Source organism: Delphinus delphis, chromosome 12 (genome assembly GCF_949987515.2).
Source record: "Delphinus delphis chromosome 12, mDelDel1.2, whole genome shotgun sequence".
In the NCBI taxonomy this organism is placed as follows: Eukaryota; Metazoa; Chordata; class Mammalia; order Artiodactyla; family Delphinidae; genus Delphinus; species Delphinus delphis.
In genome coordinates, this window is record NC_082694.2 from 66,559,113 (window position 1) to 66,583,755 (window position 24,643).

The 24,643-nt window shown below is 40.7% G+C and overlaps 1 protein-coding gene across 1 annotated transcript; it reads right to left on the reverse strand.

The window, feature by feature from the left end:
* Window positions 1-289: 289 nt before the first annotated feature.
* YPEL5 (yippee like 5) lies at window positions 290-14,690 on the reverse strand. Its single transcript, XM_060026880.1, has 3 exons — window positions 14,568-14,690; window positions 2,671-2,835; window positions 290-1,231 (listed from the first exon to the last, which is right to left on the reverse strand). The coding sequence occupies exons 2-3, from the start codon at window positions 2,809-2,811 to the stop codon at window positions 1,007-1,009; spliced, it is 366 nt and encodes a 121-aa protein (XP_059882863.1). The 5' UTR covers window positions 2,812-2,835; window positions 14,568-14,690; the 3' UTR covers window positions 290-1,006.
* Window positions 14,691-24,643: the final 9,953 nt, after the last annotated feature.

The following is a 24,643-nucleotide window of genomic DNA, read 5'->3' on the forward strand; positions in this document are numbered from 1 at the left end:
AGGTTGAAACACTTTGCAAAGCAGTAGTTTTAGATAGGCTGCTTCACTTCCCTCCTTTTAAAACAGATGCAGATGAAATGCTTTCTGCATGAATGCACACTGACATTCTGTTCAACTGTTTTCTAAATGCAATACTGTGGATTTAAACAGTATGCTTTAATTTAAACAAAGTAGAATCTTATACACAATTTAGCTTAAGAGATGAAAAGAAACACTACTATGAAAATTACTTAACAAATACTCTGCTCTTTTAAAAGGTGATTTTAAAAGCAACACAGGACCAAAAACATCCAACTATTACTTTATTTATATTACTATGCTTAAGTTACATGGAAAAGACAACCAAGCAGTTCTGCCCCATATCAGGAAAAGTTTCCAATCAACACCAATTATGTGGTGACAAGTAACTAGGAATGGTGACATCTTTGGGTCAAGACTGACAAGGAAGAATGGGCTCTGATGCTACGGTTCATCTCCAACAAGAATATGGCACAATGGCCAGCACAAGCCATACTAACACTGAACCTTTAGCGCTGGTCACAAATTCGGATCTCTTCTCTGAAGCTAGCAAATCAAGTGAAATAACTGGGTTTAAAAAAAAGTTTTAAAATGAAGCCCAAATAAATTTAAGAACCATGCTCTTGACACATTTTCCTTTCAAAATTTACATAAAACACTTTTTCACTCTAATGGTCCAGATATTTTTCCTCACATAGCCCACCATGTAGCTGCAGATAGACTATTCTGCCTCAAGATGTAAACATAGGGGGGAAAAAAATTAACGGCATCCGCATAATATTCTCTCTACACACTGCTGTTGGATGGAAAATAGAAAATTTTAAAAAAAAAAAGAAAGAAGGAAAGAAAGGTTCCATCATAGATTCTCACAACCTCTTGTTCCACAGTTCATGAATCCGACTCTGATGCTAAGGTGACAGTGTATGTAAGTAGATTTTTGTTTTCAGTGAAGAAGACCTGGGAAAAAGATGGATTTATCTCTTTTTCTTCAAGAGTTATCAGATGGTACATGCTCCTCAAAGCCCTCACTTTCTCGAACTAGCGCACGTTCTAGGATCACACGGCCTTCCTTATAACGCTGGCTGTCTTCAGTGGCAAACTCATAGATCCATCCCAGTTTGCTATTGCAGTTTTTGCAGCTCACATCTCGAACCATGTGGCGGCCAGTGAGCATGACCCGGTCTTGAACTTCACTGTACTGCAGGTTAACTACCTAAGAAACATGTGAAAACAAAATTGCAAAGCCATGTAAGTTATCTGCCAAAAATGGTACACAATATTTTTGTTGGTGCAAGAACAGCAACTTCAGAAAAACGAATAGCAGTTGTTACTTTAGTCAAACCTACAATACATTTCCCAAGAGCTATTTTTACAAACTGCTGGGACAGGTAAGCATCTGTACTCAACTGGACATCTAATGTAACCATGCATTATTGTATTAGTCTAAGTCACACTATTATACACGTTAGTTACACTTCTGTGTTATAGTGAAGAGTCCTTAACTTGGAGTCATAAAACGTAGGTCTGGGTCCAACTGTTATAATTCACCACTCAATGATGAGTACAACTATGGCTACCAATGCAAAAGAACCTAGTACGCAACAGGTACCCCATAAAAAGAAATTTGGCAGATTTGTTTCTGAAATTACATTTTATCTATAAAGAGACTGGGGTAGATTGCAATACATAGTTTTCAAGTGGGTTCAGAGAATCTGTGAAGAATTTCCAATGATTCTTAACAACCAATAATCTTCCACACTTTACTTTTCTGTAAAGAACCAGATAGTAAATATTTTTGGCTTTGACGGCTATATGGTTTTTGTTATAGCTATTTAGCTCTGCTGCTGTAGCACAAAAGCAACCATAGATAACACATAGAAGAAATATGGTTGTGCTTCATTAAACTGTACTTACAAAAACAGGCAGCTGGCCTGCCATGGTGTGCCAACCCCTGCTCTATACCGAAATAAAGAGCAAGGGGTATATACGCTATCAATTCTTTGAGAGAAAAAACTTATTTCTAAGTGGAACAGGGGAGTGTCCACTGGAGAGGTTTAAGTTGAACTTCTAAGAACAGGACCTTGGACTAGTTCTGTTCCTTAGCGTAAAGTATTTGGAAATTCAAGTTTGCTGGTACACATTAGATTCCAGGAGGCAGAATCACATCAACCAATTTCAAAGCCAGCCAGAAATTAGAGAAGGAGGCAGACTATACACTAATGTGTAAGTCAGGAAGCGCTCTTCCTGTTAGCAAACCTCTTAGCCAAATCATAATCAGAAGGATGACTGGTAGGCATAAGTTAAAGCAAGGGAAGTTGGTTAGATGATCCTTATTCACTTGCACTGTCAAACTATGACAGCTTAATGCAGCTACCTCTCTATAAGGATAAATCCGTGATATGGGGGTATCTTGGCCCCTTCAATAGTCTGTGAAGTAACTACCAAATTCTTACACTGAATGTCTTCTGAAGCAACGGAGACCACCCTTCTTATTATAATACAATCTTTAAACTCTCAACAATCAGTTCTATAGAGCACAGCTCTCATTCTGACTCTTCCTGGCATCTCCATGCTCTGAGGGGTATTCTGGTACTGCTATCAAATATATCCACTGAACCCACTTAGGAAATGAAACTGGTTTTCCCCACCAACCTTGTTAAAAAGAAATGCTCTGCCAGTGGCGCCTGTGAATCGAGTGGAGATGAGTTCTGAGCGGTTGGTCAGGATCGTATCGCAGTTTGCACAGGAAAACAGACGGGTACCACCAATATGATCAAGGAAAATCCTGCCCATTTTTATAGCTGAAGTTCTAAAAACCTAGGAGCAAATGGAAAAGGACAAGAAACACATTATGATTTTTTGAAAAAATTTGTTAGTACCTACTTGGTGGTGTCATAGAGAACCATTTATATACACATATGTGATCTCTTTATAGTACTTAATACGTGAAATAGCTGACTCTGAACAAAAGGATCCAAAGTTCACACACTGAGGAAACAAATAGGCATACCCAAACTAAGAACATTTTAGAAGCAGTAAGTCAAGGAAGTAAACATGCTTAGGAAGGCCAAAGAATGGTATCACTTCTCTTTTGATGGGTATGAAAAAAACAGGAAGACAGTGGAATATCAAACTGAATGATGAGAAGCACAAGCAGAGAGGTGAGAAAAGAGGTTTAGCACAGGGTTAAGTATACATTCTGAGTATGTGTAATTTGAGAAAAGACTTGTGGGATGAGAGTGGGATGATCAGATAAGAGTAGAAAAAGGGGCGATCAGAAAACAAGAGGGTAGTCTGGTTCGAGAGCATGGGGGGCCTGGCTCTCTGGTCATCAGGTGCGTCAACAACCACGAAGGGGTGATGGCACTAACAGTAGTTAAGTTTGAGTCTGTGGAGCACTGTACTAGGATGCTTTACTTATTTCAAAATCATCACGACAACTCTGTGAAGTTATCGCCCCCATTTCAAAGATTACCCAAGGTTACTAACTGGTCAAAGGTTACACAGTTTCAAGTATAGAAAATCGTGACGGGAATACGGCTCACCTAAGTCAAAGCCAAAATTTTTCCATTACTCTAACACAAGAAGAGGACACACAAGATGGTCTAGGCTGGCATAAGGCTAGTAAAACAAGAACAGAGAAGAAGGGAAAGATGAGCCGTCGTTATATAGCTTACTATTTTTAAGAAATCCTTCCAATTCAACAAATCACAGAAGTTCTGAAACATTGCAAAAAATCTCTGAATCCAACTTCTGAAACAAGGATAATCACACTCCAATATTTTAAAACTTAGGAGAGTTAATATATGCAACTCCTTAAATTCACTGCAATTAATCGCCTAAAACAGTATTTTTAAGATCTAGACATAGTCAAGAATACACTATAGCTTTCCATTTTAAAAAGCATTTATTCCTGCGTGTAGTGATCAGCTCCTATGTTTTAAATATTTAACATTATATGTCTTTAAAATGGCACGCAGAGCTAACACAGCTACCACTATGGAAAAGAAAAATCTAGAAGCCATGTGTAATCCACTGTCATCTTAAACTTGGGGAAATTCCATTACAAATTAAAAATTCCATTCCTTCTAACATCTGTCAACTTCCTCAGCCATTAGGCAGTTCTAATGTCATCAGAAATGTCATTATCACAAAGATAATTATGACTCCCATTACACATTATGATATGGGAGTTTAATAAAGAATGAAAAACAAATAGTGACTATAATTACAATGTATAGCTTGTAAAAGGAAAGCCAGTGCACTAACAAAAGTGTCAATGAGTAAACCCTGGGTAAAAACACAAGACTTATGAAATGACATTTAGCTTTCTGATTGTATTTCTGCAAAACAACAACAGAAGGTAAGACTTGCTGTCTATTGTTTCAGTCTCTAGGATAGCATTACTTTTCCCAGATGCCTAAGAACACATTATTTGTTATGCAAAGGTCAAAGGCTGCAAATCTGAGGCCTGCTGGCTGAATTCATTTGGTGGCAGAGGCCTACAGCAGTGAACAAAACAACCCTTCCCTCACAAAACACAAGTGGACATGTTTAATCTGGAGCACAGTTTTTTACTTTTAATAAAAAACCGCTGAGAATCACTTAAAATTTGAGAGATTTCATTAAGAGCCTGTATTGGGCCTTTAAAAAAAACAAAAAGCAATGGGGAGAGCTGGCAACACAGGGCATATATTCTCATGGGGCAACAACTGGCTAGAGGTGAGTGGTGGCTGCGACTCCCCAAGCTAGGCCATTTCATTTGCTTTGTGTCCATTCTGTGCCACAAAATTACTTCACCTGTTAAGACATTTGAGTTTATGACTCTTGATATAAATCAAGCATTCAACAACCCTGTGAGTAGTTGATTTTGGTCATCTTTCTTAATACTGGTCATTTAGAGAAAGGAATCAACAGCAGGGTTTTATAATCTCACCTCTGAAGACATAGTCCTCAGAATCTATATTTCTCTGAAAACTAGTATTTGTGCAGTAATTTAGCCTCCAGCTTGGGCTTCTGGGAACTGTTACTTTCAAGCCAATTTTCCTTCAAACTTTTAAATACAATATTCATCTTGTAAGTTATTTCAACCATAATGCAAGAATAACTATATATTTTTGAATTGACTGTGACAGATACAATACTATTGAGGAAAATGTTCAGAACTTCAAAATGAACTCTCCTGATACCTTCTACCTACATCTCTATCTTTGGTTCAGTATTACAACATAGCTGTGGCCATCTGCTTGCTACTGGATACATGCAAACTATTTCTAAATGGGGTAAATAGATTTAACATGCCTTCTCTTCCCTGCTTCAAATTCAGACTATTTTTAACTTTTACCCAGCTATTTTTTACTGGATTCAGTTACATGATTCATTACCAAGACTAAAAATATCTGTACAGAATCACTATTCCCAGTTGCAGTTGCTATTTGGAGAGTTCTATATATGTTTATAAAACTGTAAAATGTAGTTCTAATTTGCCAAAAGAGAGAAGCCTGAATGCCATGGAATCCAGCAGAAGCAAGCAAAACACCACTTGCTGTTGAAGGTCTCTGGGACATAGAAAAACCTTTGCAGGCCATTGGGTCCCAGGTGTTAGGCTTTAGCTTCGCTGGGCTAGGAGTGCAACCTAGTGCTCACTTCCCCTGTGCACATTCGGGAGGACTGACGTCAAGCAGACTGCCACTTCCTTACAGAAGGGGGAAGGTTATTAAAAAGCTAACACATAACACCTGAATCAGGTTTCTCTGGACCTGGACAATATATTGAACTCTGTCTTAGACTTAATAATATGGGACACTGCATTTGGTACTTTACATATCACATTTAATCTTGACAATTTCTAAAGTAGATATTATCCTAATTTTGTAGAGGAAGAAATAAAGACTGTGACTTTATGAAACCATCCAAACTGGGATGTGAACTAAATTCTGCTCCAGTTCTTTTCACCCCACTTACTCTCTAGTGACCAGAAGAGACAGCCAGATTCAGTCCTTCTCCCTCAGATTTATCATGCACCCCTCCTGTCTCCATGCTGAACCTGCTATATTCCCTAACTTTGTTGATGGCAACTCCAATCACTCTCCTAAACTAGAAACCCTGGCAACTTCTTTAAGAAACTGCAAAATTGACAATACCTCCGCGATCGCTTTTCGAGGTCTTTCCTCCCACTCCCTCATCAATGTCTTAGTTCAAATTCTCATCACTTCTAGATAAACCTCTTGTGGTCAGGGAGTGTGCATTAGTAAATGCAATATACATTCACAGGTGCCACTACATTTATGCTAAATTAGATAGTGCTACAAAAGGTACTTCAGCCTTACTTACAAAAGACATGGACTTCAGCCACCCCTTTCTAAGAGCTTATACAGACCACTCCTCTACAAACTTTGAAACTTTTTATCTGACAGGATAGAATATAGCTGATTCTTTAAAAACAATTTTCTTAAAGGAATAATTTATATAACATAAAATTTGGCCATTGTAAGTGTACAAATGAATGACTTTTAGTAAATTTACAAAGTTGTGCTACCATCACCACAAACCCTTTAGCTTTAGAATATTTCCATCACCTCCCCCAAATCCCCACAAACCCTTCTTCAGTCAATCTCCAGCCACAGGCAACCAATGATCTACCTTCTGACTGTTTTTACATCTAAATTATTTCCCAGATATGCTAATCACCTTGCTTGGATTTAGAAGAGTACCAAATATCTTCAGTCACATATCTCTAAAATATCTTAAGAATGAATTGCTTTCACAGATGACTAATGTTCTCTGTATTGATTCTGGGGGCACTTACTGTGTCTCTAAGTAATAAAATGTGTGTTATGGTATCAGTGTTGAAGTTCAAGTTTATAACCAAAATTAGCCCCAAACTCATCATTAATTAAAGCTTTAAGACGCTCTCTTCCTTTTTAGCATTTCAAGCAAAAAAGAATCTAATAATTTTAATTTTTATAAGTGCCATTCCCCAAATAATTTAATAAATAAGGTCTCTTGGGTACTAGATTTTCTTTGCTGTAGGTTATTGAAACCTTAAAAGGTGGAAGTAAGAAAATTATCAAATTTGAGTGTTTAACTGGAAGCCTAACATCAGTTCATTTGAAATTACTGGAAACAGTAAGGTGTCAGGTTGAAAATATAAGTGAAATTCACACATGATATGTTGATATTTTAGTAATTGATTTCAATTTCCTCCCTCTTCAATAAATAGAATTTAGCTACCTAGAATTTTCAATTTCTATTTTAATAGGAGACTCCAGTGAAGCAATAGATTAAGACCTTTACCTTTTTACAGTTTTTTAAATTTATAGGATTTATAGAATCTAAGAGAAAAAATAGTTTTTCTCTTTCAGAAATCCATGAAAGACAGTCTCCAGGAATGTATTATTTTAAAAATTAAGACATTATGGACTATATAATTTCCAGGTCAATAAAACAATTTTCTAAAAAAAGGTTTTTTGATTTAGTTTTTTAGAGCAGTTTTAGGTCCACAGCAGCAAAATAAGGCAGAGATTTTCCACATGCTCCCTGCCCCAACAAATGCATACCCTCCCTCATTATCAACATCCTTCACCAGAGTGGTACATTTGTGACAACTAATGAACCTATAATGACACATCATAACCACCCAAAGTCCATAGTTTTTTAGGGATCACTCTCAGTGTTGTACATCTTATGGGTTTAAACAAATGTATAATGACATATATCCATCATTATGTTATCACTGTTTTAAAAATTCTCTGGGCTCTATTCTTCCCTCCCTCTACCACCAACCCCTGATCTTCTTACTCTCTCCATAGTTCTTCCTCTTCCAGAATGTCATACAGTTGGAATCATACAGTATATAGTCTTTCCAGATTGTCTTCTTTTTCTTACCAATATGTACTTAAGGTTCCTCCAAGTCTTTCCATGGCTTCATGGCTCATTTCTTTTCAGTGTTGAATACTATTCAACTGTCTGGATGTACCAGTGTATTTATCCATTCACCTACTGAAGGACACTATGGTTGCTTCAAAGTTTTGACAATTATGACTAAAGCTGCTATATATATCCCCATGCAGGTTTTTGTGTGGATATAAGTTTTCCATTGGGTAAACGTCGAAGAGTGTCACTGCTGGATTATATGGTATGTTTAGTTTTTTAAGAAACCACCACACTGTCTTCCAAAGTGGCTGTACCATTTTGCATTCCCACTAGGAATGAATGAGCTCTACAACCTCACCAGCATTTTGTGGCGTCAGTATTCTGGATTTTGGCCATTCTAATAGGTGTGTAGTGGCATCCCACTGTTTTAACTTACATTTCCCTGATGACATATGATGTGGAGCATCTTTTCATGTGCTATTTGCCATCTGTGTATGTTCTTTGGTGAAGCATCTGTCAAGGTCCTTGGCGCAGGTTTTTTTTTTTTTTTTTTTTTTTTTTTTTTTGCTGTACACAGGCCTCTCACTGTTGTGGCCTCTCCCATTACGGAGCACAGGCTCAGCGGCCATGGCTCACGGGCCCAGCCGCTCCGCGGCATGTGGGATCTTCCCGGACCGGGGCACAAACCCATGTCCCCTGCATCGGCAGGCGGACTCTCAACCACTGCGCCACCAGGGAAGCCCTTGGCCCAGTTTTTAATTGGGTTGTTTTGTTACTGTTGAGTTTTAAGAGTCCTTTGTATATTTTGGGTAACAGTCCTTTATCAGATATGTCTTTTGCAAATATTTCTTTCAGTCTGTGGCTTGTCTTTTCATTCTCTTAACATTGCCTTCCACAGAGCAGACTTTTTCATAGTAATGAAGTCCAGCTTGTCAATTATCTATTTTCATGGGTCATGCCTTTGGTGTTGTATTTAAAAAGTCATTGCCATTCTCAAGGTCATCTAGGTTTTCTCCTATATTATCTTCTAAGAGTTCTATAGTTTTGCATTTTACATTTAGGTCTGTGATCCACTTTTGAGTTTATTTTTGTGAGTGGGGGTGTAAAGTCTGTGTCTACATTCACTTTTTTGCATGTGAATGTCCAGTTGTTCCAGCACATTTAAGGTTATCTTTGCTCCACTGTACTGCCTTTCGTCCTCTGTTAAAGATCAGTTGACCACATTTATGTGGACCTATTTCTGGGCTCTCTATTCTATTCCATTGATCTATTTGTCTGTTCTTTCACCAATACCATACTGTCTTGATTACTGTAGATATATATTAAGTCTTGAAGTTGGGTAGTGTCAGTCTTCAGACTTTATTCTCCTCCTTCAATACTGTGTTGGCTATTCTGGGTCTTTTGCCTCTTTATAGAAACTTTAGAAAAAATTTGTTAATATTCACAAAGTAACTTGTTCGAATTTTGACTGAGACTGCATTGAATTTACAGAACAAGTTGAGAAGAAATGACATCTTGACAACATTGAGTATTTCTATCCATGAACACGGAATCTCTCTCCATTCATTTGGTTCTTGTTGATTTCATTCATCAGAGTTTTGTATTTTTCCTCATATAGATCGTATACACACTGTTAGATTTGTACCTAAGTATTTCTTTGGGGGGGGCGGGCGTGCTAATGTAAATGGTACTGTGTTAATTTCAAATTTCACTTGTTCACCACTGGTACTGATTTATACACACCACACACACATACACACTAACAAATATCCTGTTCATTAGTCTGGTTCATTGCTGAATATATTCTTTAAAAGCAGGGGTCAGCAAACGAAGATCTACAGACAAAATTCAGCTCACCACCTATTTTCATATGACCCAAAAGCTAAGAATGCTTTTTACACTTTAAAATGGTTGGGGAAAAAACACTGAAAGAATATTTTGTGACATGAAAATTACATGAAATTCAAATCTCAGTGACCATAAATAAAGTTTTATTGGGACAGAGCCATACCCATTTGTTTATACTTAGCTGCTCTCTCACTACAATGGCAGAATTTGAGTATTTGCTACTTAAACCTTATGGGCTGCAAAGTTCACAATATTCACTATCTGGCCCTTGACAGAAAGTGTGCTGACCCTTGCTGAAAAAATTGTTTGGAGAGCAGAAGAGCTTTTCATTTAAAAAGCAGACAGTCTTTCTCAGAAAAAAAGGAAACTTGATTGGCATTCAGGTTTAAGGATCAACAGGAGTATCCAACAAAATCAATTTAATCCCACTCCCCTCTTCTTCATGGATTTTCTAACTAAAGTCCTTAACTTTCTGTAGTAAATTCAGCATGTTGAAGATCAACAATACAAAGATTATAAAAATAGATAGTATACCCAGCTGCTGCCTCCTTCTCTCTCCACCCCTAGGATTTAAACAATGTAGCTCAAATACTTGAACTCAGGGTTCAAATCTCAGCTCTGCCGCTTAAAAGTTGCATAAACTTTGGGTAAGGTATCCTCACCTCAGTTTCTTCATCTATAAAACGGTGACAGCAGTACCCATCTCTGAGTTGTGAAAATTAAATGGCGATAATACATTTTGAGAACAGTGCCTGGCACACAATAAATGCTAAATAAAGATAAATCTAGTAAAATTAGATTATCTTCTTCAACATTCTCCACCTGAACTTCCCCCTCCAATTACAGATGAAGAAAGCAAGGCTCAGAAAGGATATGAAACAAACAATATTAACTGGCTTCATTTCCTGTTAATCACTGCAAAGCTAAGTGACCAGGTGACAGAAATTACATGCAGGAGGAAAGTTAGAAACCTTGTGAAGCATCTCAAATTCTCAGTATCATAATTCTAGGTCTTAAAATAGGCACTTGACCTCCCTGTAACTAATAATCCAGTTGGGACTCAACCCTGGCAAGTAGAATTCACAGGAGGAGGAATCACACTTCCCAGCCCTAAAAATACCAGGGAGGCATCTCTAAGAACCCTCTGGTGGGAAAACACCCAATCCACAGATAGACTTTTCCTTTGTAAAAGAATTATTTCCTCAGGGCATTTCCACAGACCACAAAACACACACTCTACCCAACTCTAGCTATCATTGGACAGGTAAGAGGAGTTTTTCCACTGCACTAGGAGGTGGTGGGCAAATACAAGACACAAAAACTCTCTCCTGCAGGGAATTGAGTGTGCAGGAGCCTAGTGCAGAAAGGGTTAAAGGAATCTGCCCTTCCAGGAAAGGCTGTGTTTTGCAATGGTTTGGCTAAAATGGAAACATGCGGGAGCAAGCTTGTATATCTGGTTTTCAGTCTCTTCCCTCTCCAAAAAGGGAAGGAACAAAACTCAAAGGACTTTTAACAGTGCTGGGCTGATTACTATAATTAGCATCTAACTCTACTGTTATCTCATCAACTATTTCATACCAATTTGTGATGAAGTTCTATTGAAAACCTACAAGAGAAAATAATAAATTTAGTTTGATCCACAAAACCAATTTTCCAATTTTTTTTTTTTTTTACAAAATGTTCACCAAGCCAAGGTTTCGGTGACACAAGAAAGCTATGCTTTCCTCTTGTTCTCTTGCAATACCTGACCAGTTTACTTTGCTGTTTCAAATGATGTTCTGGTTGTGCAATCAGGTCTTCATTTTTTTTTTTTTTTTTTTTTTTTGCAGTAAGCGGGACTCTCACTGTTGCGGCCTCTCCCGTTGCGGAGCACAGGCTCTGGACGCGCAGGCTCAGCAGCCATGACTCACGGGCCCAGCCGCTCTGCAGCATGTGGGATCTTCCCGGACCGGGGCACGAACCTGTGTCCCCTGCATCGGCAGGTGGACTCTCAACCACTGCGCGCCACCAGGGAAGCCCTCAGATCTTCATTTGACAGTAACTTTTATATTTTTGTTCTTGCCTGCTAATAATGCCTTTGTTGTTGTTAAATGTTTTCCAAGTTCACTGTTTCTATAATTCTTATTGTTCAGTTATCTCCAGAAAATAAGACTAGTCATGTAACTCAGTGAGTCAGCTAAACAATCTGAGTTGGTAATCGCCCCAAAACAGCTTTTGGCAAGACAAATTCAAGATCTCTCATTTGCTGTGATGCAATACCATGAGTCAAAAAAGCCTCTAATTGGATGGACTGGAGTACAATTTAACTCTCTGGTTTCCTGATTCAGGTGTCAAGTAGCAAGTTTCATGTCACACCTAAGGTTCAGTTCCTACACCACCAAGACATTACTACACAGGATTATCAGAGAAACTGATATTGGTTTATATAGCCATTTAGGCACTATGAAACCTAAAGTGATAATCTGGGCAGGATTATACTTGGTAGGACTATCTTCACATCTTAATATTTAGGATTAGCCTCATGTCTCATGGACTGTTTTTTTGGAGGGTAGTAGCTAATTTAATCTCATTTTTAGACTTAATTTTGGCCTTATTTCCCTTCCTTTTTAATTTTCTAAACCTTTTTTTCTTTCCTACCACTTAAATAGAGCAAAAGAAAAGGCAACTAAGTCTAGGGAAAGGTCCTCAATGATCCAGCCAGATTATTTTAGAAGCAGCAACATGTATTTTACATGTTAAAATCCAATTTAGTGTCCCTGTATAGAGTTAAATAACTTACTTAAGCACATTTCATCAACACCCTCTCCTATAGATAAGATGGCTGCCAGAAATAAACTTAAAAAAGAAACAAAAAAAGCCAAACAGTAAGCCTGTATTGGGCACTGAGCTGGGTGAGAATGTGATAAAGGCAGACATTGGTTCTTTCCAAGGAGCGTGACATTTTACCTGGTATTCCAGTACAAAGCCAGAAAGATAATGGCATATGTGGAAAATACTTTGTGTGCCAAATTCCACGAGCTCTACCTTCTCACTATCTATAAAGGCTCTGGGCCTCTTTTTTTCCTCCTAGGCCTCTGTTTGCCTAATAGCAACCCAAAGCCTCTTCATTTTCTAGGTCTAATTAATATCAATCCACTCTAGGATGCTTCACTCTTCTCACTGCCCCATTTTTGAACTTCTACAACATCATTTCATAACTTACTAATATTTAACTGCGTACTGTTACCCAATTTCATTTGCCTATGCCTTTTTACTAAAAACTGTGCGTTTCTAGAGAAAAGATCATAAATTATTTGCAATTTCCTTCTTACCTAACATAGCGCGAGTATGCAATAAACTTTTAGGGAAAGATTCCACCAAGACGCTTCACATCTGGCACAAATATGTACCCTGGACACACTTCATGCATTTTGGTTCGTCTTTTGTTGGAACACAGCTGCAACACTGCATATGCAACTGTGCAAGATTAGCTAATACCCTATTGCCCCCAGTTACTTCAGCAGCAAGTCTAATTTCCCCAAAACACAAGGTTAGCCTGAGGTTACTTCAGGTTTTCCATCTGTCAAGGAGATCTGAAATAAAAATCCTCAGATTACCAACAGGGCTCTGTAAACAGAAAAAATTTAAAAATAAATGAGCTGTACACCTTCCCAGACTCTCCGCGCAAGGGGAGATTAATCGGTGTCGGGATTAAACAGATCTTTGTAGTATTCCAATTTTCCAACTCCCGCTGTCCGGAATACTCATTGTCCTACCTACGAGTGCAGAATAAAGGGGTGACCAGGGTGCACATACGCCCCACCGACAAGGAAAGCAAGGATGCTGTTCGCGTGGGGCAGCAGGCGGCCGCGCGACACCCCGCGCCGGTGAGCACCGCCGCAGCCACCCACGCCCCGCGGCCCAGGCTAGCCCCAGCTGATTGCGGGCACGTGACGCCGCGGGCCAATCGGGAGGGGCCGGGGCCCGAGCGCGGCGCGGCCGGGCCTCCTCCGGCACAACAAACACGGGCCGGAAACAGCTGAGCGGGCGGCCCCGCGGCCCCGGCCGCCCGACGGCCGCCCAGCAGTTGCGCCACGCCCTCCGTCAAGCGTACCCCTCCCTCGGCCCGGGGATCTCCTGGGGTGCAAGAAGGCAGGGTGGCGGGCATCCAGCCTTTGGGGGGCAGCAAACAAAAGCCAACGCCGACCCCCGCTCATGGCCAGTGCCAACCGAAAGGGGATGTGGCCCCTTTGAAGGACAGGCCACGCCGTGGCGTTATTAACGCCGCACTTCTCGGAGTCGAGTTCGGACTTCACCTCGGGGCCGTGGGCGCAGGCCCCGGCGGAGACCGCGGCGGCGCGGAGTCCGGGGCGCGCCCCCGACACTGCGGCGGGGACGCGGCCCGTGGGGGCGGGGCAGCCCAGGCGACGGGGTTGCTGGCCAAACTGCCCGCGGAGGGGCGCCGGAAGCCCCGGCCGCGACGTGCAGGGCCTTAGAGGCTGCGCTGGGGCGGGAGGGCGCGGGCGCCGAGATGGAGGTCGCGTCCGTTGCGGTTGCGCCGGTTGCCCCGGTTGCGCGGCGGGGGCGGGCTGACGGCGGCCGCCGCGCCTGGGCCTCACAAAGAGGAAACAAGCCAGCTCGTCAGCCCGCAGCCCCGGCACCGGAGCCCGCCCAGAGGGGCGGGGGTCGGCCGCGCTGGGACCCCGGAGGGAGCGCGGGGAGGAAAAGGCACTTCCTGCCTGGGCCTCCCGCCCCGGGCCGATCCCGAGTGTTTCGAAGCCGCTGACCCAGAGGGGCGCCTCAGCCCCCCTCAGGCCCCGAATCCAGCCCCCGACCGCCGCACTCACCCCGAGCGGCTGTAAGATCCACGGCCGCCAGCGGCTCTTCGGTCCTCAGCTGAAACGAAGCCCCCTCAGCCAGCGGAGTCTCCAGGTTTAGTCAGGCCCTGGCCTTGGCCCCGCCTCTCCCTGGTTGGGCCTCAGCGTCAATCACCCGGCGTAGCCCCGCCCCTCGAACAGTCGGCTCTCCCGGTTGGCCCAGAACGCCCATCATTTCTAGACCCCGCCCTCTCCCCGGCACCCAGCCCTTTCCGCTGGGCCCCGCCCCTTCTCTGGCTCACCCTCCCCCACCCCCGCTCCCCTTTGCGTCGCGGCCCGCCCCTCCCAGAAGCCGCAGACCCAGGGCAATCTCCCTGCAGCTCGCCCCGCCCCTGACCCAACGCCCGGGACTCGGACAGCCAATCAAAGAGGCTAACTCTGCCCCCTCTCCAGACGCAGCCAATGTGGAGAGACCTGAGATCCACCCCCTTCCCAGCTGAGAGCACACAACACAGCGTCCACGTGAGTCAGCTTCTTAAAGGAGACTGCCCGGCCTTTCTAATTGCTGCAGCTGAGAGACATTGCGCGTTATCAGCGTCACCAGGTGGTGGCTAGGGCCTAGTTTCCTGAGGCCCAGTGATGAAAACAACAGGCAGTTTTTCTAGGTAAAGCAGGTGCCTGGATAGTTTAAATGCACCGTGTAATTAATTTCTTTGAGATTGTTTACTCTTGCCCCTCCTTACAGTAGGCCACCTTTTATTTACAAACCCCAAACCCTTTGAGCCTGGGCATATAGGAACAACTGGAGCAAGCATTTTTCAGGTGTGGCCGAACTTTATTTACAACTGCCTGAGTTCTTTCTTGGTAGTGGAAGTGTTTATCAAAAAGATGAGAAAATTCGGAGTCTTCTACATGAAGATTTTTTTGCCTCAGAGAGTCTGAGATTTGTTTGTTGAAAAGGGTAGCTATTCCCTTAATCCTCATCAACGCTTAAAATGGAAGATTTTGCGTCTCATTAAATTAGAATTTCCCAGGTTATTACATTAATGGTCTTTGGATTAATGGATAAAGTAGAAATGTTTGACGATAAAGTAGAAATGTTTGACGATGCCTCTTTCTCAGGTAAAAAATAAAGACTAACATTTGAGACTAACCTGCAAGGTGCTTAAAGCTGTCTTTAGTGGGATAGAGGTTTCGGAGCAAATCGTAGCATTTGACTCCTCACCAACCCCAAACTCACCAGTATTTTCATTCAGGGCAGATAAAAACCTGGATTATCTTTTGATAAGCGAGTTTTCCAAGAGATGAGGAAATTTAAAACTTTTTAAAAGTTTTTTTTCTCATTATTCATTTGTTTTTACTTAGTTTTAATTACAAAATCAATACATGTTCATTGTAGGAAGGTCATACAGTCTCATTTCATAACAGAGACTGTCCTCTGCTTACAGCTTCATGTGTTTTTTCCTATTCTTCCTGAAAGGAACGTGCATCTCTTATTCCTCAATTTGCTTTTTTCACTCAATATGTTATGGCCATCCTTCCATGTCAAATATATCTTTTATCTACAAATTTACCTTTGTCTCCATAGTTTTTTATAATAGGACTTCATCTTTTATTAAGCATTACTTTTTCTACTAACAGACATGAGGTTGCCTTCAATCTTTTGCTATTAAAAATATATTTTTTAGAAACTTGTATTCGTTGATAAAATATTGGTCAAATATTTCTGAATATAATTGTTTGAAAAGGGCATACAATGCCTAAACCCCAAGGAATGAGTTTTTCTCAAAGTGAACACTTTAAGTACCAGCAAAAAACAATGGGAAAGATATTTATTCATTTAACAAATACATATAAAGCACTTACTGTTCCAAGTGCTTTAAAATTATTAACTCACTTTTCATAATAACCCAGTGAGGTAAGTACTGCTATCATTCCCATTTTACAGCTAAATAAACAGAGGCATATTGATTAACTAACTTGTCCAAGATCACCCAATAGAGGTATTGAATACAACATTTGTAAACTTGTAAAAGAATGATTAAAACCATATTTTAGAAAGATAAATCTAGGTGTTGGTGTTGTGCAGAGTTAGGATCCACATATGAGGAAAGGTGGGCAGATAGGAATGGAATGGAAGGAGTAGGTTTAACATTAACAAGAATGGCTATACAGAACTGACTGATTGTATGTAGGTGGGCTAAGAAGAGAGAATTTTCAAAGATAAACCAGAGGTTTTATCCTAGGTGATTGGTAGGGTGATGACTTCCTATTGCTAGGTATAGGGTGGTTGAGAAAGTTGATTTGGGGTGAAAGCTGATGGGTCTGGGATGATGGTGGCATGCCCATTAGAAATAAAGAATTTACTGTTGAAGATAACAAATTTGGAAGAGAAATAAAAAGAAAGTTTGAGAGATTTGATATTTTATCTTGTTTGATTTGTGTTATACGTATTAATTTAATTTGGAATAAATTTGCACTTTATAATATTGAAACTTTCCCACCAAGAATATGGTACGTTTCTCCATTTATTCAAGTGTTCTTTTATGTCTTCCAGTGAAATGTCATGATATATCTGTCTTCCTTTAGGTTGCTTCTATCTTCTTAGAGTTATATTTAGGTATTGTATATTTTCTGGGGATATTATGGACTGAGTTATGCCCCCTTGATTCGTATGTTGCAGTCCTAAGTCCCAGTACCTCAGAATGTGGCTGTATACTGAGATAAGGCTTTTAAAGAGGAGATTAAATTGAAATGAGGTTCTTAGGGTTGAGCCCTAGAACAATCTGACTGGCATCCTTGTAAAAAGAGGAGACTGGGATATACAAGGGATGTGTGTGCACAGAGAGAAGATGGCCACCTGCAAACCAAGGAGAGAGGCCTCGCTAGAAACCAAACCTGCTGACTGTTTGATCTTGGAATTCCAGCCTCCAGAACTGTGAGAAATCAGTTTCTGTTACTTAAGCCACACAGTCTGTGGTATTTCATTGTGGCAGCCCTAGCAAACTAATAGAGGGGGTTACTGTGAATAGAAACTTCTCCTATCATATAACTCTAACTGGTTGGTTGTTATTTTGTAGGAAAGATAACGATTTTATAGTTTACTTTCCTGAATTTTCTGGATAGAAAATTCCTCTGCCTGCAAATGATCATAATTTTGCCTACGTCTTTCTAGTCATTTTGCCTTTTATTTCTGTTTAAATATCCTTGTACATATATCTTTGAGTACATGTGTGAATATTTCTGTCAAACAAATTCCTAGAAGTTATCGATAGTTTGTAAGGTTTCTTTTTTTAAAATGGGTATGCAATTTTATCAAATACCTTTTTAGTGTCTTTTGAGATAAACATTTCCCCCTTTATTCCTTTATGTGATGTATTACAATAACCCATCTCCAACATTAAACCAGATTTACATTTCTTGAATAAAAGTTCCTTCATCACTTGACATATGCTAACTCTGACATTCTTCAAGTCCATAAAATAAGAAACAGGAATATACCAACATACACCAACATACCATGGTGTTTTATCCTGGTTGCTGATTATACTTTCTGGCCTAAACTGTCTGATATCCCCCCAGATGGGTGATTCAATATAACTACAAACCCTGGGTCAGGCTTTCAGAATGCCCTTCTGTTGCTGTTTCCTTGGACCCCTCCTCTGTGTGCCTTCTCTTGCTTTAAAGGACTCACACTGGCGCTGCTGCTTTAGAGGTAAGACCACCTTTCAAGTGTGTGCTTCATGAGCAATTAGCTATGAGCCTCCCCACACTTCCCATGGCCTATGAAACCTCCTTGCTTCCCAAACTTGAAACATGTGGGCCTCCACCCACCTGTCTCACTCTGCAGATACTCATGTCTCATAATTTAAAGTCAGATGCAGACTGTTGGAAATGAGCTACTTCAAAGTTTCTCTACTTGATGTTTTTTCCTACATCACCTATTTTCTTGGCACTTTCTCCTGTGTTGGATGAAAAACAACCTTTCTTCTTTTCCAGGGTCTGATGGACACCTATACCTGGATAAAACTCTGAATCTTGAAGCTCAGTTTGTTCTAAACAGAACCCACATTTCCTCTCTCAACAGCAGAGACAAACAACAATTTCCTTAGGCCTAGGATTGTCACTCCCTTCTCGTGTCTGTTAATGGACCCCAATCCCCCAATCCCCCATGACTTCGTCAATTGCTGCAAGTATTCTTTGGACTCTACATACAAGTGACCTGTCCTCACACCTAACACTATAGTTTAGACCCATGTAACTTCTTACAATAACCCCTTTATCTTTTCCCTTGCTTTATATTGACATGACATGCATTTGCTGCCCACCCCGCCCCCGCCATCCTGCTTCCTGCAAAGTTGCCTGGACCACAAGGACCAGGATTCCATCCTAGGGAAAGGAACCTGGATCCTGAATGCTGTGTAGCGTAGAGTTGACATACTAGCCTAGGACTGTATGGTTTTCACTTTAACCTAAACTTATGAGAACTCTGGGTAATTTAAACAAAATAGCTCCTTTGGGAAGAAACAGATATATGTAAATACAATTTCAGATTAGTAGTTAACATAAAAAATATATAACTTATTCTGAGTTACAGTCCTGCCACTTTACTAAAAGCTGTCTCAAATGTCACTGATCGTAAAATACTTCTTTTTTGTATTTGAAATCATCAGCCAAACATCCATTCTTCAGAATTTTTATCCTTTTGGCTTTGGCAGTAAAGTAGTCACCTGTGGTAGACAGAATAATGACACCTTTTGCCCCACGAGTTATCTGTGTTCTAATGTGTGGAACCTGTGTATGTTACCTTACGTAGCAAAAGGGATGTTGCAGATGGGATTAAGTTAAGATCTTAAAATGGGGAGATTATTCTGGATTTTTCAGGTGGGCCCAATATAATGACAAGGGTCTTTATAAAAGGGAGATAGGATGGCCAACAATCATATGAAAAGATGTTCAATATCACTAATCATTAGATAAATGTAAATCAAAACCACAATGAGATATCACTTCATACCCATCAGGATTGCTACTCCTAAAAAAACAAAAACCAAACAAAACAGAAAACAAAAAGTGTTGGCAAGAATGTGGAGAAATTGGAAGCCTGGTGCTCTGTTTCGGGGAATATAAAATGGTACAGCTTCTATGGAAAACAGTATGGAGTTTCCTCAAAAAGTAAAAAATAGAACAATTCCACTTCTGGGTATATACCCCAAATAACTGAAAGTATGGTCTTGAAGAGATGTTTGTATACCCACGTTCATAGCAGCATTATTCACAATAGCCAAAAGGTGGAAGTAACGTGAGTGTCCAACAATTTAATGTTTAAACAAAATGTGTCTACCCATACAGTGGAAATAATTCAGTTTTAAAAAGCAAATAAATTCTGACACATGCTATGACATGGATGAACCTTCAAGACATTAAGCTAAGTGAAATAAACCAAACACAGAAGGACAAACATTGTATGATTCCATTTATATGAGGTATCTAGTGTAGTCGATTCATAGAAACAGAATGTAGCATTGTGGTTGCCAGAGGTTAGGGGGAAGAGGATATGAGAAGTTGTTTAAGGAGTGTAGAGTTTCAGTTTTGCAGGTTGAAAAAGTTCTGGAAATTGGTTGCACAACAATATGAATGTATTTAATAATACTGAACTTTACCTTTAAAAATGGTTAAGATGATAAATGTTATGTGCATTTTACCACCACTAAAAAAATAAACTAGGTTTTCTAACAACAAAGAAAGAAAGAAAGGAAGAAGGGAAGGAAGGAAGGAAGGAAGGGAAAGAAGAGAAAGAAAACAAAGGAAAGAAAGAAAAGGGCGGTAGGAGAGTCAGAGTCAGAGAAGTAGATGTAAAGATGGAAGCAGAGATGGGAGTGATGTTGGGCCATGAGCCAGGAATGCAGGCACCCTCTAGAAACAAGCAAAGGCAAGGAAACAGATTCTCCCCTAGAGCCTCCCAAAGGACCACCACTCTACTGATACCTTGACTTTAGCTGCATAAGACCCATTTTGGACTTGTGTCTTTCAAAATATAAGATGATACATTTGTGTTGTTTTAAGCCTCTAGGTTTGTGATAATTTGTTACATTAGCAATAGGAAACTAATACTTCACCTGTTTCCTAAAGTCGTATTGTATACTGAGTTTCCTTATGAATTACTTGGTGCTATTTATAATTAGTTTTAATTTTGTTACTGCACATAACTATATTTCTTCTAATGTATATTATTTCCATAAGTCTGACCTAGCAAATGTTGAAGTGGTCAGGGAGCAGAACCTCAGTCAATAAACCTCCAACCCTTACTTGCATCAGGTTGTGTCAACCAAAAGGATATTGTAATATCCTCCTCTAAATTTATTTTAAAACCAACAACAAAAGCATTAGTAAAATTTCCACAAACTTTCCCAACAATAAAAATGTTTACATCTCAAAATCTGAGTTTTGAGGTAAGGACAGATAAATGTCCCAAGTCGGTGGTGGCAGGGGAAGGGGCTGGGGAACTGGAGAATAGAACAGGATAAATGGTGGTGAGGAACACAGGCTTTAGAGCTATTTAGCTCGAGTTCAAATACCAGCACTGCCACTTTCTACCTGTCTGACCATAGGCAAGAGCTTCAATTTAATTACTGAAAATAGTGATAATTTTTGAGTTACTGTGAGCATTAAATAATGCATCTGTTGTCAAATGCTTAGCCAATGTCCCTGGTACCTATTAAGTACTCAGTAAAAGTTGCTGTTGTGTTAGTTGTTGTCATTATTTCCATGACTCTTGATTATGAAGCTGAGTCCAGAGTGAGAAGGTTTTGCTGTTTTCCCTGTACTGTCCACATTATAAGGTCACCTTGCATATTGCCCGGCAAATACCTGATAGCTCTCTCCCATGGTTCAACCCTGATTCAAAGAGTACTTGAAATACTGCCAATAGCCTGACATGGAGGTAAGAAATGAGCCATTCAGGGACTTCCCTGGTGGCACAGTAGTTAAGAATCCAGCTGCCAATGCAGGGGACACGGGTTCGTGCCCTGGTTTGGGAAGATCCCACATGCCATGAAGCAGCTAAGCCTGTGCGCCACAACTACTGAGCCTGTGCTCTAGAGCCCATGAGCCACAACTACTGAGCCTGTGTGCCACCACTACTAAAGCCCACGCACCTAGAACCCGTGCTCCGGAACAAGAGAAGCCACTGCAATGAGAAGCCCGTGCACTGCAACGAAGAGTAGCCCCCACTCGCCACAGCTAGAGAAAGCCCGTGCACAGCAACGATGACCCAACACAGCCAAAAAATAAAAGGAAAGAAAGAAATGAGCCATTCAACTTTTTGCAAAACCTGTCTGCACACAAAAAGGCAATTGCACAGGTCTCCTGGCTCTAAGCTAGAATTCCATCATTGAGATAACACACACTCTTACTGACCACTATTACCAGTGGTAGTCATTTAGGAGGACACACTTTGACCATAAACATTTAAAACACCACCAAGCACCAAGCAGTTCTATATGAATTGATATATCATGATATCCAAAATACATTATTAAGTGAAAGATGTAAGCTATAGGATTGATTAAATGCACAGTCTGATCCAATTTTTTACAAAAATACCATTATATGTATTTATATACATACAGACAAAATTCTGAAATATTCACTTTCTACACTGTCCTAGTTTTCATAAACATATTTTAAATGTGTACGTTTAACTTTAGCAACCAGAAAACTGATAAAGATAAATTTTATTGCCACAAGCGCATTTAAGTTTAGTGTGCCCTCAACTTTTATTGAGGAATGATACAAAAAAATGATCATGTGAAGAATCTGCATCTTCTGCAAAACTGCCTGTATCAGTCCATACCAGTAATCCAGCAATCCAGCCTGAAGTAACTAAGCATAAGAAGGAAATGTATTGGCACACATCACCGAAGAACAGGAAGGGTGGTCTGATCTGGCCCGAGAGAACTTAGATGTGGCCAAGAATGGCTGATTCTGTCTCCACTTCTGTTTCGCCTTGCACTTCCCTGCCATGGCCTCATGCAGCTCCATGCTTACATTATCACAGCTTCCTGACAAGAGAGGAAAGTCTTTTCCCTGCAATCTCCAGTTAGGAAAGTTCTAGAGAAGGATTCTGATTGGCCTGGCTGGATCAGGGACCAGTCACCATGGCCAGATGTGTGAGGTCTTGTGATTGGCATCCCCTATACCTTCCCAGCTCCATGGGGTTGGAGTTGGGGAAATGGCTGCTATAGTACATAACAAAGTCCCATAGACTGGATGGCTTATAAACAACAGATATTTGTTCCTCACAGTCCTGGAGGCTGCAAGTCCCATACCAGGGTGTCAGCATGGTCGAGGTTCTGGTGACAGCCCTCTTCCAGGTTGTGGACTGCCAACATCTTGTATCCTCACACGGCGGAAAGAGAGTGAACTAGCTCTCTGGCCTCTTCTTCTTTTTTTTTTTTTTTTTTTGCAGTACGCGGACCTCTCACTGTTGTGGCCTCTCCCATTTCGGAGCACAGGCTCCAGACGCGCAGGCTCAGCGGCCATGGCTCACGGGCCCAGCCGCTCCGCTGCATGTGGGATCTTCCCGGACCGGGGCACGAACCCGTGTCCCCTGCATCGGCAGGCGGACTCTCAACCACTGCGCCACCAGGGAAGCCCTGGCCTCTTCTTTTAAGGACAGTAATCCCATTCATAAGGGCCCACACTCATGACCTAATTACCACCCAAAGGCCTCATATCCAAATACCATCACATTAGGGGTTAGGGCTTCAACATATGAATTTTGATAGGAGAACACAAGCATTCAGCCCATAACAATGGCATTTCTCAAAAGAAGGGTGGTCCTGTTCCAGGCAGATGGAGCCATATATTTTTATTGCTGAAGACATTGCCAGGATGCATTCTAGCATCTGTTGTAAAAGTTCCTTGGTGATCAATTTGCCCTTAAACTAAGGCTCAGAGACAGGAAGCGTCAGCATGCTTGGGGAAGATGGAAGACTGAGGGACTCTGTTTAACAGAATAACGTCTGTAATGAGCAATAGCCAGGGACAAGGTTAGAAACCGAGGCTGACAATAGATGGTAAAGAGACCATAAGGGCTAGTCTAAGAAATTTGGCTGGACCAATACATTTCTTTTAAAGTATAATTATAGGTAAGTTTGTTTTTAATCCCAAAGTCTTTAAGGTCTTGAGAGCCTCAATTTTAAAAGTTTCAAAACCTAGGTTTTTAGGAACAGAGCCTCACTATTGGAAAGGGAATGCTTATATGCAAATTTAAAAATGAGTCTGTTAGACATATTGGTGACAGGACTGATGAATTTAGGTGTTCTATCAAGAAGTATGTATTAGTTAGGGTTCTCCAGAGAAACAGAACCAATAGAATATATATGTATAGATAGATAGATTTATTATAAGGTACTGGCTCACACAATTATGGAGGCTGAGAAGTACCACATTTACCATCTGCAAGCTAGAGATCCAGGAAAGCCAGTGGTGTAGTTCAAAGTCCTGAAAGCCAGATTGCTGATGGTATAGATTCCAGTCTGAGTCTGAAGCCCTGAGAACCAGCAGTGCCAAGGGCAGAAGATTATTGATGTCCCAGCTCAAAGGTTGAATCCTTCCTCTGCCTTTTTGTTCTATTCAGGCCCTCAGTGAATTGGATGAGGCCCACCCACATTGGGAAGGACCATCTGCTTTACTCAGTCTATGGATTCAAATGCTAATCTCTTCCAGAAACACCTTCTCAGACACATCCAGAAATAATGTTTAACCAGATATCTGGGCATCCCATGATCTAGTCAAGTTGACACGTAATGAACTATCACAATACCTTTACATCCTTACTGTAATTCTGAATTTTAACCAGTGCCAGCTGAATAAGCTTCGATCTGAAAAGATTTCATCCTATGGAGTTCATAGAAATCCCTTTGTTTTGACAAAGGTTGTAATTATATCAGTAATCTTGGAGGCGGCTTATGGCTAGCAAACTTTTGACTTCTGCAGATGTGTTCCCTGGCTCCAAAATGGACTTTGGAGAATGGGCAAACTGATCACTTCTTGGAAAAAGAAAAGGAAAGAAAAGAGAGGCACACAGAGAGATAAAGGAT

What these genes read in the sequence shown, in the direction of transcription:
- YPEL5 (XM_060026880.1), bottom strand. Translation starts at nt 2,811, where the DNA reads ATGGGCAGGATTTTCCTTGATCATATTGGTGGTACCCGTCTGTTTTCC. An exon ending in GAGCATTTCTTTTTAACAAG is followed by an intron (nt 1,232 to 2,670) that starts GTTGGTGGGGAA and finishes CATGTTTCTTAG; the next exon opens with GTAGTTAACCTGCAGTACAG.